The sequence below is a fragment of the Salvia miltiorrhiza genome, chromosome 3, assembly GCF_028751815.1.
Source record: "Salvia miltiorrhiza cultivar Shanhuang (shh) chromosome 3, IMPLAD_Smil_shh, whole genome shotgun sequence".
Lineage (NCBI taxonomy): Eukaryota > Viridiplantae > Streptophyta > Magnoliopsida > Lamiales > Lamiaceae > Salvia > Salvia miltiorrhiza.
The window spans coordinates 7,579,788-7,595,756 of NC_080389.1; the positions used below are offsets into that span (position 1 = coordinate 7,579,788).

The 15,969-nt window shown below is 36.5% G+C and overlaps 1 protein-coding gene across 1 annotated transcript; it reads left to right on the plus strand.

The window, feature by feature from the left end:
• The first annotated feature begins 12,125 nt into the window (after nt 1–12,125).
• On the plus strand, nt 12,126–14,561 carry LOC131017308 (uncharacterized). The gene is made up of 8 exons (XM_057946016.1): nt 12,126–12,457; nt 12,544–12,591; nt 12,698–12,757; nt 12,828–12,911; nt 12,983–13,087; nt 13,496–13,597; nt 13,698–13,801; nt 13,910–14,561. The coding sequence occupies exons 1-8, from the start codon at nt 12,191–12,193 to the stop codon at nt 14,163–14,165; spliced, it is 1,026 nt and encodes a 341-aa protein (XP_057801999.1). The 5' UTR covers nt 12,126–12,190; the 3' UTR covers nt 14,166–14,561.
• Nucleotides 14,562–15,969: the final 1,408 nt, after the last annotated feature.

Genomic DNA, 15,969 nt, shown 5'->3' on the forward strand with positions numbered 1-15,969 from the left:
GGCTTCTTCTTCTTTGGCCGCCGTTGCTGTCATTCCGATGTAGGCAAGACCACGAGAGTTCGCCGCCTTTCTTCTTCGTTCCGGCAGTTGGGGTTCGACAGTTTCCTTGGGCAGCCGGCCCTTCCCTCCCTTAAAGCTAAGTTATACTCTCTCTCAATTCGATTCAAAGTTCTAGTTGGTAAGGATTGGGGAGGTTCTTATAACTTGCTATTCTAGAGTGCATCAGGTTGTGAAGCTCTTAATCTCCCTATAGTACGACATCTCTTGGTTATTCGATGTAGATGAACTGTGATTATGCTAAATATGGATGCGAACTGAATTGAATACTTGAGATAGCAAATTACCTTGAATGCTTTCAAACAATTGGGTTGTTGTTGGAATTGAACGTGTTGTGGAATATCTCTTGAAGTTTTTTTCTGGTAGTGAATGAGGGTTCCTTCACCCTTCTTCACTGTTGGATGTATCAACTGAACTGGAATGGCGGAAACGATTTAAAATTTGTTGTTCCTTCAATAATTGCAGGTGGAAGCATGGAGAAGATGGAGGATTTAGAGGCTGGATTTACCTTGAAGTCTTGGCAGAATATTCAAACTAAGTCCCCTTTGCTCTTTGCGTTCGCTGGTGCAAGATGGAGGAGAAGTGTGAAGCGTTGGGAGCAGAAATGTGAGACTAAAGGAGGGGGTTGTTGGCTGAGATGGAGGTGAATGGATAGGTGATCATTGAGCAGCCTAAGGGGAGGTACAACAGTAGAGTGGCTGATAGGAGCCCTTTGTGTACTAAGGCATGGCCTTGAAGGGATGGGGGTGTGGTTGTCGCTGCAGAGGTAGGGTGGCTGATTACTGTAGCAGAGATGGGGATGGGATGGCTGCTTTACATGGGAAGGAGGGGTGCAGCAGTGAGAGGAGTTGGGGCTGTTAGAGCATCCGCATTGGGACCTCCTTGATAGCCTCCTTGATAGCCTACTTGATAGTGTTTGTGTTATTGAGTAGGTAGTGCTGCATTGGGGTTCCTTGATAGCCTCCTTGATAATATTAGTTTTGATTTTATGTTTTTCATTTAAATTTTATTGCATAATTTAAATTGCATATTTAAATACTGGATTAAACATAAAATTTAAAAAACCTATTTAAAACATAAAAAAAAAATACATAAAAATTTAAAAAACCTATTTAAAACATAAAAAAAATACATAAAAATTTAAAAAACCTATTTAAAACATAAAAAAATACATAAAAATTTAAAAAACCTAAAACATCACATAATTAAAAGCCTAGGATAGACCACGACGCCTGAGCACGTCGGCGACCATGGACGCGTGCAATGCACGTTGTGCGTCCGTCATGTTTTTAAATTGGAATTCAAAAAATGTATATAAATTCGAATTTTCGAATTTTTCATAATATTTTTTTTTTTTTTAAATTGGGCGCGTGCATTGCACGCGCCATCACCATTTCCTATCGAGGATACTCGATAACTCGAGGAGGCCTCGAGGAGCTCCTCGCCGCATCGCCCTCCTCGAGTGGGATGGTCTCCTCGAGGACCTCCTCGAGTACCCGCGATGCGGGTGCTCTTACTGCAGCTGCTCCTTATCCCACGCCCCTTTCCCCCTTTTCCTTTTTTTTTATTACTGCAGTTTCTTTTCTTTGGTGTTGACTAGGTGGAAGGTAGAAGTAGGGATTTGATAACTATAGGTTGTGGAAGTAGAGCTTGTAATGTGATGATAGAAGAAATTAAATCTTGGTCTATGTAATTCTATATTCGTAATGAAAGATTCGAGTTTTGCTAATATACTGAATACACTAATAAATCTCGCATCTCGATATTAGTCTCCTTGCCTTACTAAAATCAACAAATTGTAACATACTAACTTAAATTAAATCCGTGGATTTAATCTGCTTCGCAGTCGGAAATAATTCCACGACTCTGGTTTCAACAAAGTATAACTATAGCTGCATCTTGATTAATAAATAACATGACTTCGCTAAGTCAGTTATAATCTTGAAATAAAGCAAAAGTAATAGCTCCGTCTCTTTTTTTTTTTTTTTTTTATCGGGCAAAGTCATGTTAGATGTTAGTAGTTAGTTCCCCATCCACTCCAAGAACCACCTTATCTCTCCATTCACCAAAGTCCACCTTATATCTCCAATCTCCAATTCGCTCCCAAGAGGGATCGAACCCAGGTCACTTCACTTAAGTGAGGACTCGGTGGCCAGTGGGCTAAGCCCCCTGGTTTAATAATAATTCAGGTTTATACGTTGAATTCATATAAAACTGACAACTGGGCTCCATTTATTGAAAGATGTGACATTAACTATCGCGCTACTGGATTTAAATAAAATAAAAGAGCGGGTCATTACAATTCTCGATTCTCGTGTTAGACATTGAAGTTTTTCCTTCCATTTTGCGAATAGAATTTATTCTACTTTGCTTATTGGAGATGAAAATATTTCACTTGAGAATGCTTTATATTTGCTCAATGTGAACAAAATATTCTCAATGTGTAAAATAAACTATCACAAGCAATGCGAATAGTCCGATTTAACTTTGGCATGTAGGCTTGGTCACTTAATGAGAAATGATTAGTAAGATCGAGAAAGTTAGACTATCTCACACTTTTGACGTAAAGTCTTAAAGTGCTTGTGAAATCACATCTTAAGGTTAAAATGACCAACGAGCCATTTTCTAGAAACGAAATACGAGCTAAAGAAGTACTTGAGTTGATTCACATAGTGGTGTGTGGATCGTTTCTAACTCAAGCACAAAGTGGATATTCGTACTTCACAACTTTCACAGATGTTTTCTTAAGGTATGGAAATGTGTATCTTATGAAACACAAATCAGAAACTTTGAAAAATCTATGGAGTTTAAGTTAGAAGTCAAGAAACAACTTGGAGAAGTATTTAATCTCTAAGATTATATGGAGAAAGGAGTACTTAAACCATGTGTCCGTCGATTGCTTGAAGTTATATGGAATCCATCCACAATGGACTCCTCTAGGGATACCTCATTTGAGTTTGACATCCAAAAGGAGAAATCGAACTTCATTAGATATGGTTCGATCCATAATGAGCTTCTCAAAATTTCTGGTGTATCTTTGGGACCATGCTTTGTTTATTATTGCTTATATTCTGAACTAAGTTCCACTTGAATTAGTTGAGTAAATATCATATGATTGTGGTATTGAAAGAAGCATAGTTTTACACATGTGTGAACCTTGGGTTACACTACATATGTAGAGAAAATGCTCACTGATTAGTTGGAATCAAAAGTGAGAAGTGTTACTTTGTGGGACATCCGAAGAAAACACGAGAATACTACTATTTTCTTGGAAAATATAGGTTCTCAGTTTAGGGTTGCAATGTTTCTTGAAAAGACTTGGTCTATAGAGAACAAGATCGTTATGACTTAGATCTTGATAAGATTTGAGAGCCACAAAGTCAACATGGAGGAAGAAAACTTGTTAGATGGTCTAAACAAGGATTTAGTGGGAGTTGTTCATGATCTCATTGGTATTGATGCACTACTTAGAGCGTCATCTACATCCAATAAGACCAGTATTGAGGATTTTGCAGAAATGCAAGATTCTTCAATACGGGGGGATATGACATTGGATGTCAAAGATTCTTCATCATGATATAGCGGATCAACTTCCTCAAGTTCAGAATAATGAAGAGCGTGCACAAATGCAAAACTCAGCGTCGTACATAAGTACTAGAGGATGTTAACCAGTCAAATGATTAATATATTGATCTAAGATCAATATAATAAAAGAATTTGAAATGGTTATGATCTTAGAACTTATGCGAAACTATGATAGTCATAGGTTCCATGATGATCATATATTCTTAGAAGTGACAAGAAGCCATAAAATTTGAAATGGATTGGTTAGACCTTAACTGAGTCAACATCTGGGGTAATATCCATTTGATGCTAATGACAATGTGCAAACCTGCAAGGCTAGGTTAGTGGCAAAAAATTATAGTCAGTGCGAGAGCATTGATTATGATATTTTCGTCAATTGCAAAAGTCAAGTTTATTGAGATTTTACTTGTTGTTATGAACTAAAACAAGCTTCTAGAATATGGAACACAAATGCTTTGACAAAGAAATCAAATCATTTGATTTTGGTCAAAAGCAAAGAAAGTATTGTGTTTATAGGAAACACAAGAATGAGAACACAATTTTCATCATCATTTATGTATGACATAGTGAAAATGAAAATTATTGTACTCATGATGCAATCCATGAAAGACTAGTTGTTAATTTCCTTCATGGTGAAGGATTTGAGTAAAGCCTATTATATCCTTGGGATCCAGATCCATTGAGTTTGAGCTAATAGATTGTTAGGCTATCAAAATCCACTCACATATGCAAGGTGTTAAGGCAATACTCCATGAATAAGTTCGAAAGGACATCTACCAATGGAATATGGCATCTATTTGTCAAGAAAGGATTGTCCTTCTAATGACAATGATATTTAACGCACAAAGGATTATCCTAACGCTAGGGCAATAGGATGGTCATGAATGTCATGATTTTCACTACACAAGGTGTAGTTTGTGTGCTTAGCATCATTGGCAGATTTTAAGAGATATTGGAAACAAGAGATTATGTTAGAGCAAGTTCCCACATAAGAGGACATAGCTAATCCTTTTACCCAGTTGTTATGCATTGTGAATCATAACAAGCACTTTGAGTGTTTGGGCATTGTGTATCTTCGAGACTGGCTTTAGTCAGTGGGAGTAAAAGTAATATGTCTAGAAATAATCTATAATGAGATGTATTACTTGATCACATTTATGACATTTGATGTCACTAATGGCATCATGCATTTATTTGGTTGAATACTTTGATTATTTATTTTCATTCAATTAAATGTTCCCATGAGTTAATATTGTTGCTAATTTAGTGGGAGGTTAACAATAGAGTATAACTCTTAAAGAGCCCCAACTAAGGATCATCAAGATTGGGATATTGATGATATGTTATAAGTTGGCATGTGATCTGTATCACATTCTTAGAGAATGTAGTTGTTCTCACGACTATGAGATATTAGATACTCGTGATAGATGCATGGATACTTTAGAGAGTATTGGCATACCCTACCAATATATCATTTATTTTGGTGTCTATGATTATTGGTGTGTGGAGATTGTGACAGTCATTTGACTTGAGGGCAATGCTTATCTTACTTATTGAATGGTATACTTTGACCAAGTACAATGCTTGCACTCCAACCAAAGGGGTAGATACGGCTTGTGTTGGGTATATCGGGATATAAGGGAAGGTGGTATTTGTGCCAAGATAGGATTCATTCCTCGATTAACATTTCGAGAAGAACACTCAGTTTCTCTATATTACTTGACCGTTAAGTCACCGGCCAGTGCAATTGATATGTTCGAACTTTAAAAGTTGGACATGATCGATGGAGGTCATTTAATAAAGACGAGATAAATTGATTGAGCTATTGGAAAGACACAATGGCAAATACTAGGCTCTATCGAGTGGTTCGTGAATGAAAGGATGTTACTATATCTTCGCATAAAGGTTTTGTTTACAGAATCCACGTAAACGTTCTTCATATGTCGAGTTCACTACACAACTCAGTAGTCTAGGAGTTTTGTGTAGACTTTAATTTGATTATCGACGATAATGGATGCCTATTGGGTCACACTTTATGTGTATTATTGATTCGCTCAAGGGTGCAAAGATAGTGCTTGATGTTTAATCTAATGCTAGTCCAAGTGGGAGATTGAAAGATATATGGACTAGATTAGGATATATATATATATATATATATATATATATATATATATATATTTGATATATTCTAATAAGCTTTAATTAATTAGTAAATAGTTTGACTATTGGATTAATTAATTGGAGACAAAAGAAAAGCCCGGCCTGTTTAACCTAGGGTTTACAGGTGTGTCTTATTCCTATAAGAATAGGAATATATTTCTTTTGTCTGAAAGATGAACACACGTGAGATACATGAAAACACAAGAGAGAAAACACTTAGAGCACTATAGAATTCAATCAGAGATTTCCTAGCTTTCGAAGATTGAATTGTGCATCGGGAATTGTTCCTGCATCGAATCTGCAATATACGTGGATACCATAGTAGTGAATTCAACTGCAAGAATTGCTAGAAGAATTGCTACAAGATTGTTTGCTACACAACAAGTAAGTTATTCTAATTGTTGTGTGTTTGTAATCTCTACACATGATTCAATTGTAAATCTAGATCTTTTTCTTGACTGTTATTTCCGTTGCGTATCATTAGATGATGTCAAGAATTCCAACAGATGGATGATAGCATGCATGGGAAAGTGTCGTTGATGTTGTTGTTCCCAACAATCATGAACTGCAACCCATCGCATCTTTCGATAGACTGGGATTTTCCCTTCTAAAGTATTACTGCTGAGATCCAAATATTCAAGGTTACAATCCATAGGATAATTATCTAGAATGCTAGCGCCATCTTCTTCCTTTAGAGAGAACAAAATAGACTCCAAAAATAACAGACGATCTGCTACTTAATTTCTTCCATGTGAAACAAAGTGCTGCTACCTTTTCCTTTTACACAACTAAAACACAACCTAGCTTTCTCTTCTCTCAATCAAGGCGTCTCCACTCCGTCTTCTGCGAGTGCACGCAATTCACGGATCGTTGTGTTAACCTTGGGAAGCGATCGACAACAAAACTTGACACCCGAGGGTCAGCCAAGATATCTTTTAAGGCAGCAGCGCGCCGTGGCACATTTTTCTCTTTTTCTTTTCGCTTTTCTACTCTGTTTTGTAGGTTCAGGGTTTTCATCGAGCAGTTGGCGTGCATCTCCAAATTCAGCCTACTGCTTCTTTTCTTTGCTGAGCATCTGACGTAGCTGTGTTCCAACAATTTAAAAGCTAATCTAATGGCTCTATCAAAACGTGTTCTGCCCGATTTGTCTTAAACAAGCTCCTATTCAGTGGTATGAAAAGTTTCATAAAACTATTTTTTCTAATGATTTTTCTGTTAATTGCTCTGAATCATGCTTATATTCTAAAACCCGTGGATCAGATTATGTGTTAATATGCTTATATGTGGATGACATGTTAATTTTTGGTACGTGTCTGGACATTGTGTTGGAGACAAAAGCTTATTTATCTTCTGTCTTTGATATGAAAGATATAGGTGAAGCTGATGTTATCCTCGGGATAAAATTGATTAAATCTGAGCATTGTTATTGAGTCAGTCTCATTATGTGGAACAAGTCTTCAAACGCTTTGATTGCAATGATTTAGTTCCTGTGAAAACTCCTTATGATTCTAGTTTACAATTGAAAAAGAATCTTGGTGAATCTGTTTCTCAAGAACGTTATGCTAGAATTTTAGAAAGTGTGATGTACTTGATGAATTGCACTAGGCCTGATATTGCATATGCTGTGAGCCGTTTGAGTCGATATACACATAATCCTAGTAACGATCATTGGTTTGCACTTTATCATTTTTTGAGATATCTTAAGGGAACTGTTGATTACTGTTAACATTACTCTAAATTTCCTAATGTGTTAGAAGGTTATTGTGATGCAAACTGGGTATCAGACAGTGATGATCCACAAGTGGATATGTATTCACTCTTGGAGGTGGTGCAATTTCTTGGAAATCTGGAAAACAAACTTGTATTGCAGGTTCTACGATGGAATATGAATTCATAGCATTGGAGCTGGGGAGTCATGAGGCGAAATGGTTGCGAGAACTGTTGGCAGATGTGTCGTTGGATAAGAGGTCTCAGACACCTATTTCTCTTCATTGTGACTCACAAGCTGCTATCTCTATTGCTAAAAATAGTGTCTACAATAGAAAGAGGAGACACATTCGGCTAAGACACACAATGGTGAGAATAATGGTTGGTGATGGAGTTATTTCTTTAGACTTTGTAAGGTCTGAGAAAAATCTGGTTGACTCGTTCACTAAAGCACTCATCAAGAGGCAAGTGCAAGAGCTTTCAGGCGGAATCGGGATGAAGTCATTGAATGGAGAAAGCTGACATGGTGGATACCTAAAGGTCAAACAAAACCAAGTGAGCTTTATATTATTTTATACTGCTTTTTATGTATTAAACTGTGTTCTACTGTGGAGAACATTGGCCATAGATGAATCATCACCTGTTGAAAGTAGTTCCACTGCGGTGGATTTTTTATTGTACTATGATTCTGAGGTTGAGCATTTGGCTCTTAATGATTCTTGCAGTCGTGTTTTGCGAAACACTTCTGATATATTATATGCGTATAATATATTTAGTGTTGTTGCGATTGCACTATCATATATTCACCTAAGTGTGTGTTAAGAGGTGGCTCTCTTCTACGGAATTATTTCCTGGAGCATACACGAGATCCAAGGTGTTGGTATAGCCAAATTTGTTTTATCGCGGAGACGTAATCTTTAAGGAATGATGTGTGTTGTGGGGAGCTAACATGTGATTTTATAGAGTTCAAGTAGAAATACACTTTATAAGATTCACATGTTTTCCTACTACACTAATATACAAATTCTAATCGCAAGATTGTTTGTATTTATGCATCAATATTCCTCTAGTTTCTTCTTTTATGTTGTATTCCATTTGTGGGGGTTTGTCGTAGGTATGAAATACAGCCCATTTTAACTGGAGTTGGGGCCTTATTTCTTGGCCCATTTCATAGCTCTTTTGTGCCCTTGACTTGGTCATTTGCTGTTGGAAAACAGAACCCACGTTTAGGGGAGTGGGGTGGTGGCTGAATCATATTTATTTTATCTTCTCCTCTCAATAAAATAGATGAACTGATACTGCTTTGGCACACAAAAACAGCAGCCATCTTCTTCCTTTAGAAAGAACAAAATAGACTCCAAAAATAACAGACGATATGCTACTTTCTTCCATGTGAAACAAAGTGCTGCTACCTTTTCCTTTTACACAACTAAAATACAACCTAGCTTTCTCTTCTCTCAATCAAGGCATCTCCACTCCGTCTTCTGCGAGTGTACGCAATTCACGGATCGCTGTGTTAACCTTGGGAAGCCATCGGCAACAAGACTTGACACCCGAGGGTCAGCCGAGATAGCTTTTAAGGCAGCGGCGCGCCGTGGCACAGTTCTCTCTTTTTCTTTTCGCTTTTCTACTCTGTTTTGTAGGTTCAGGGTTGTCATCGAGCAGTTGGCGTGCATCTCCAAATTCAGCCTGCTGCTTCTTTTCTTTGCTGAGCATCTGACGCAGCTTTGTTCCAACACAGATTACACACACCGAAGCAGACACACCCTCCACCGGCTCCCCTTTCTTCTCCGGCGGCCGCCCCTCACCACCACTGACACAACACAGACCGCACGCACACACACCAAAGGCAGATCTCTCTCTCTCTCTCTCAAGGCTCCGCCGCGCCGCCCCTCTTGTCTGCAAAATTCGCCACTGCGGCCGTCCCATCTCCCTCTACCTCTCGACCCGACTCTCACTCAACACAACCACAGCAGTAAACAACCAACACACCCAAGTACAGTTTGCTTGGTTAAATTCTAAATCAAAATTTCTTGTTTCATTTATATGCAGAGGTTGTATTTAGGTGTTGGTTTGTTTGTGTGAAATATCTAATCTTGTAGTGACTTATGTAACTGTGGAACAAAAAGAAACATGTAATAACAAGAGTTCAAAATGTAAAACCTATTATTCTGTTCAGTGATTTCTGTTTCTGCAACTGCAAGAAGATGGAGATGCTTGGTGATTTCTCTGCATATGAAAGAAATCTGTGATTTAAAAGTAAAGAATGTAAAGGCTGGAATTTGAATAGAGAAGAGAAGAGGGCTCTTTAGCGAAGGAGAAGAACATCTGCTGCTGGGGTAAAAGAAGATGAAGGCATGGGGTGAGCATGGAGAATAGGACTGAGTGAACAAGAGGCCATTTTGATTCACCCTTTTCATGTGGGCCAATTTTATTTATGTCGGCCAAGATACTAGATATTGCTGGGAAGCATAAATCAGTGGTAGCCGTTGTGGGAAAGTCCCATGTACCTGGAATTCGGAAGAACTGGAAACAACCTGTTGATGTAATAATTCTATGCCATTCATCGACTACTTTGTCCTTCAAAATTCTCTACTTGATGTCCACTTTCTACATAGATGAAATTAAGTTTTTTATAATAAATAGCAGTGTTCTAACTTGGTGTGTTAGATGGTTTAACGTCGTGATTCCAAATATATTTATCTGATAGAACTTTATGTTTTGTTGAATGTTTCACGTGGAGCAACTTCTTAGCATATATACCAACTAAAAAAAGAGACAGTATCAATGGGCAAGATACTTTCTATCGCAGGGGTTGCCATGGTTTATGGCATTTATCTCTCCATCAAACTGAGTTGAGTTGAGATGAACTGCATTCCAACAATATAATATTTGTAGGTTTTCTCATTGTTTATGTGCGTGGGGCAGTTTCTTGGAGATTCTGATATGGTTCCACAATATAAATTGTTCATCATCCAATCAAAGGCAATTGGACTATGATATCTCTCATATATAATTAACTGGCATTTGCACCTCGTGCAATACACGAAAACCTTTTCATATTTATATGTTTATATAAAATTCATATTAACTTAATTTATTATGATATTCATAAATATAATAAAAAAGTTATTTTAGACTGGAACGCCATCGCCTCCCTCTGGAATTTCCGGCAACCGCAACGGAAGCGCAACCGCCCTCCCTTCCCTCTCGACCTCTCAACTTTCTCTTCCCAAATTAGACCTTCGTCCCTCTCGACCGAGCGTGAATCATTAAAATTTCTAAGTTCAAAATTACTCTAAACATAACTTTGAGAAAACGGGGTATTACACCCCGGTAACTCTGTCTTTACCGAACACCTCTTTCCACTCATCAAGTAATGGCCAAGACTTGTGTCTCATAAGCCTTGCATTCGCATCGCACTACACAGGCCAAACAATAACAAAAAACAATTGTAAGTGCATATGATTTCACTATGTATCCACTGCCGAATTAAATCTGTTACCTTGACTATTTGTTCCCACTGCTCGTTCGTGCAGTCAATCATATGGTCGTCGTGCGTATTGAATCCCACCCTGCTCCGCGAAAGCGTCGCTGACAAGCTGTAATAATTCTTCTTCCAAGCACATATTTTGGAGTTGATGTGAGGTACACCCTTGAAATCCATTCCGGGGAAAGCTTTCTTCATCGCATCCTCAAGGTTGCTAAGATAACGGATTTCCACCCTTGCACAACTAGTGATTTCAGTGAGGACAGCAGCGTCGATTCTTCTTTGACTGTCCAGCTTCGACGCGATTTCTCAGCCTTGCTGGGGCGGAGGCGCCCCATTTCGTTATTTCCTGCTATAAACACCCACAAACGCTATAGCCAACTTAGCACGACAGAATTTCATTCAACGTCGCAGATTTCTTAGTACAAACTAAGAGCAGCGATACATATTCAAAAAATCCCCAACTTTTCAATAGCATAGTATAATCCATGGCCGAAACCAGAAACATATATGCAGGTGTACAAAGTGCCAAATAAAGTGTCAAAATAAACTCATAAAACATCTTATTGAATTGAGAATGTAAAGCATTCATCCAACCCTAGAAACAACGATATCAAGAATAACGATCGAGACATCATACCTTGTTGAGTAGAACTCATGGCTGCTACCTTGATTTTTTGAAGTCAATTTACAGGAAGAAGCCTACCGCTACATATCTCAAAGCTTGTGACGAAGAGCTCGATGATGGATTCTGCTCTGTCTTCCTCTAATACAAGGCGAAATATGCGTGGAAAATTATATATATCGGCTGATTAGGCGGGAATCGAAAAAAAAAAAAAAAGACAGGGCACCTTAAAATCGTTAAAACCTTATACCGAAGTTATATTTAAGCTGGGCTTCATAAAATCGTTAAAACCTGACCCAAAATTGAATAGAATTGAACGAGTCAAATTGAATAGGGAAAACCTTAGATCTAATCAAAGCAAGAATAGGAACACGTGTCTACACAACAAATTGAATAGAATGAGTCAAACCTTATATATTCTTTTTTTTTAATCGACAGAACTTATATATTCAGTATAAATAGCGACAAGTTTCTAACCTTCACTCCAAAATTTCGCCGACTTCTCGCTCTAAAATATCGCCAACGTCTCAGACCAAAATTTCGCCCAAATCGGAAGTAGCCAAAAGATGTACAGATTAAACCGTCTCAATTCCGCCAATCACCTCTCCGCCGCCGCCGCCGCCGTATATCCGAAACGGTTGCTCAGAACGAATATCAGTCACTTTTCTCCCGCAGCGACAGCCGGAATCAGTGATACCGGCAATACTTATGCGAGGAATAGGGGAAAAAAGCTGACGGAGCTCTCGAGGAGTGTGGTGATGCTCACTTGCGACTCATCTGCAGACGGCGGCATCTGCAATGTTTACTTGGTCGGAACCGGTCACGCTTTACCGGTAAATTACTGTTGTTTATTTGTTTAATATATATGCCAATTTTTAATGAATTACAATAGCTTAAGTTAATTGTTTATCATTTGCAGAAATCCTGGGAAGAAGTTAGGGCAGCAGTGCGATTCTTGAAACCAGAGGTGTTTTTCTTTTCAAATTAGAAGCCACATTGGCTACTACTCTTAATTTTATGTGATCATCATCATCATCATCTCTCTAATTAATATAGCAATTATATGCTTTCAGGTTGTTTTCCTAGAATTGTGCTCCAGTCGCGAACATTTACTTAGGCGTGAAAAAATCAAGGTTTGCTTGTATTTGTATTTGTTTTCAGTTTATGTAGAATTAAATCTGAAAGGGTGACATTATTTTGCAGGTTCCGACTATGGGAGAAATGGTGGAAATGTGGAAGAAAAATTATAAACTTTCTTGGATTCTTTACGATTGGTATACGACTAAGGTATGATTCTATTTATGCTAAGTTACCACATAATGAAGTTTGCAAAATGATACTCATCTGTCTTTTTCTAGCGTGGGAGTCGATTTGAAGTTGCAGATGATGGAGATTTTCTGGCAGCAAATGATGAAGCCAAGAAATATGGTGCCAAGGTTATACTTGGCGATCGACCCATTGATGTGAGCTACATTTCTTCTTGTGGTTTACTACTATAAATCCCTTTCCATATCAATCAATCACAAATAATATTTTAAGTTTCACAAATTCTCCTGTGCACCCTGGTCATTTAATGATAGTGTCATTTCGATAGAATGATAGTGTCATTTCAATATAGTGTTAGTGTCATTTCGCGACAGTGTTATTTATATAACATGATAGTGTAATTTGTAAAATAAAATAGTGTTAGTGTCATTTCAAGATAGTGTTAGTGTTAGTGTCATTTGCTCCCAGGTGCACGGTGCACCCAAGTGCACAGGAGACCACCTCTTTATGTTTTCATTGTTATTGTTTTTGAAGCTCTTTTGGTCGGATCTATTAAAAGTCTTCTACATGTGTTCTCAAGTTTCTACTTTTTTCTTTTTTGATAGATTACAGATCAGAGGTATATTGCCAAGACGTCTATTTGGCAATTTCTCACCGTTCAAATTAAAGGAATTCCCATGAATTTACCATATGAAATCCGGAAGAAGGTAATACTTATTTACCTTTTAATATACAGATAATATATGTGGGGTGATCAGTTTTAATGATGTTACTTGAGCATTAAAAGTTGATATTTCCTTTATGTAGCTAATCAAAGGAAAGTATGATGCTCATGCGGTCCATCGATATAATCAAGAGATATCCAAGAGCGATCCTGCTTGGGCAGAAATATATACCCATGAGCGTGATCTGTTCGTGTTCTGATCCGTCTCCAAATTTCGTTCTAATTCTTAATACTGGGCTTTATATCATTGTAAAATTGCATGATTGATTGCTTTCATTCTATATTTGTTGTAAAGATATATGTCGGCCAAGATACTTGATGTTGCCAGCAAGTATAAATCGGTGGTAGCTGTGGTGGGAAAGGCCCATGTACCAGGAATCCAGAAGAACTGGAAACAACCCATTGACGTAAAGATTTTATGCCATTCATTGACTACTTTGTCCTTCAAAATTCTTTACTTGATTATTCACTTTCTACATAGAATAAACCAAGTTTTTTGTATTATATGCCACTATTCTAACTTGATGTTTTTTGATGGTTTAACGTCGTGATTCCAAATATATCCATTTAATGGAACTTTATGCTGTTGAATGTTTCAGTTGGAGGAACTTCTTAGCATACCAATTGGAAAAAAGACAATATCGGTAGGCAAGATAATTAGTTTTATCGCAGGGGTTTCCATAGTTTACGGCATTTGTCTCTCCAACAAGAATTAGCCCTCTGCATTCCATGAGATCACCTAACTGGGCCAGGATGAAAGCTGCTGCAACAATGACGACTTAATGTCGTCTTCAAGTTACTTCGGAAATCAGAGTTGGCAGTTGGAACAAACAAGTCAGTGTTCACATATTCTATACTATGCTTTAGTGTTAAGAGTAACGTTGAGGAATGGATGCACATCTGATTACACTTAAAGAGATATCAATACATTGAAGTTCACTTGTCATTGGGATATATTGCTCTCAAGTTTCTAAGTTTTTCCTTTTTGGTAGATTACAGACTAGAGATATATTGCCAAAACGTCTATTTGGCAATGACAAGTGTTTAATTATTGTGACGTGATTATTCTGCACAATTAGACTATTTTAAATCAGCAGAACTCATATTGAAATTTGCATAGAGGAGTTCTTACCCTTTGAATATCAATCTAAACAAGTGCTGAAATTTTTCGAAGTAGTGCTGAGAAGTTAACTCATCTTGAAAAATGACTAGTGTAGAAATATATTTTATAAGAATGTATAAGTATTTTACACGTATTTTAAAAAGATTGGTTTTACCACATCAAACTGAAAATTTTACAGGTTGGTTGAGTGAGCAAAATACAATTTGGTTCGGTAATTGGATTTCAAATACTAACTAGTATTTACATCCCGTGCAATGCACGGAAAAATATTTTTTATTTTATATATTTATATAAAAATTAATACTAATTCAATTATCATACTCATAAATATAATAAAAATTAATTTTAATTAAATATATTTGAATTGAATATTAATAAAAAAAATAATGTACAATTATAAAATTTGATATTATGAAAGCAAAAAAAAAGTTTAAAAAAATACTAATAAAAAAGAATTTAAAATACATTTTTTTAAAAGATGAGAGAGGAGAGAAATTATAAAATTTTAATATTTAAACAAATTTAATTTGTACATTTTAACTCAAATATTTGTATAAAATATATCAAATTAAAGCTCTTATTGTGATCTTTAATTTGATATGCATATTAAATATTTTATAATTAATCAAATTTAACAATTTTGGAAATAAATAAAACAACAAATAAGAAGTTAAAGAAATGGAAAATAAAAAGAAAAATATAGTTTAAACATAAACATTCAATTTTATTATAATTATAAAATTGCCACTCAATTTTGAAATTGATTTGAAATTGATTTCAAATTGGAAACTGTTTTTTTAATATAGTATAGATTGGATTCGATTATTTTGGGTTCAATTATTTTGAGTTTGGTTCGATTTTAAATCGAACCGGTCGAATACTCACCCTTAATTCCACCTACAATAACGTCGTTTTCAAGAAATAATGAAATAAACTTGGATGATTCTATAATTCATAGCCCTCATTTTATTTATTATAGTCCCTAATTTAAACTAATTAGGGCGTGTTTGCTTTTTATCCCTCTAAATGGAGGTATAACAAAAATTTATGGCTTTAAATGTTTGCTATCTTATCCCACATTTCACACAAACACCATTTTTTCTTCATTATTTTCACTTCAAGGAGAGATAATATTATGGTGTGATAATATTATCTCTCATTTGAAGTGAAAATAAGGAAGGAAATTAAAATGGTGTGTGTGTGAAATATGGATAAGAAAGCAAACATTTAAA

Bases quoted from the DNA above. Each gene is read 5' to 3' on its own strand.
- LOC131017308 (XM_057946016.1), top strand. From the start codon at position 12,191: ATGTACAGATTAAACCGTCTCAATTCCGCCAATCACCTCTCCGCCGCC. The intron at 12,912-12,982 runs GTATGATTCTAT...GTCTTTTTCTAG, and splicing joins ACGATTGGTATACGACTAAG to CGTGGGAGTCGATTTGAAGT. The intron at 13,088-13,495 runs GTGAGCTACATT...CTTTTTTGATAG, and splicing joins TTGGCGATCGACCCATTGAT to ATTACAGATCAGAGGTATAT.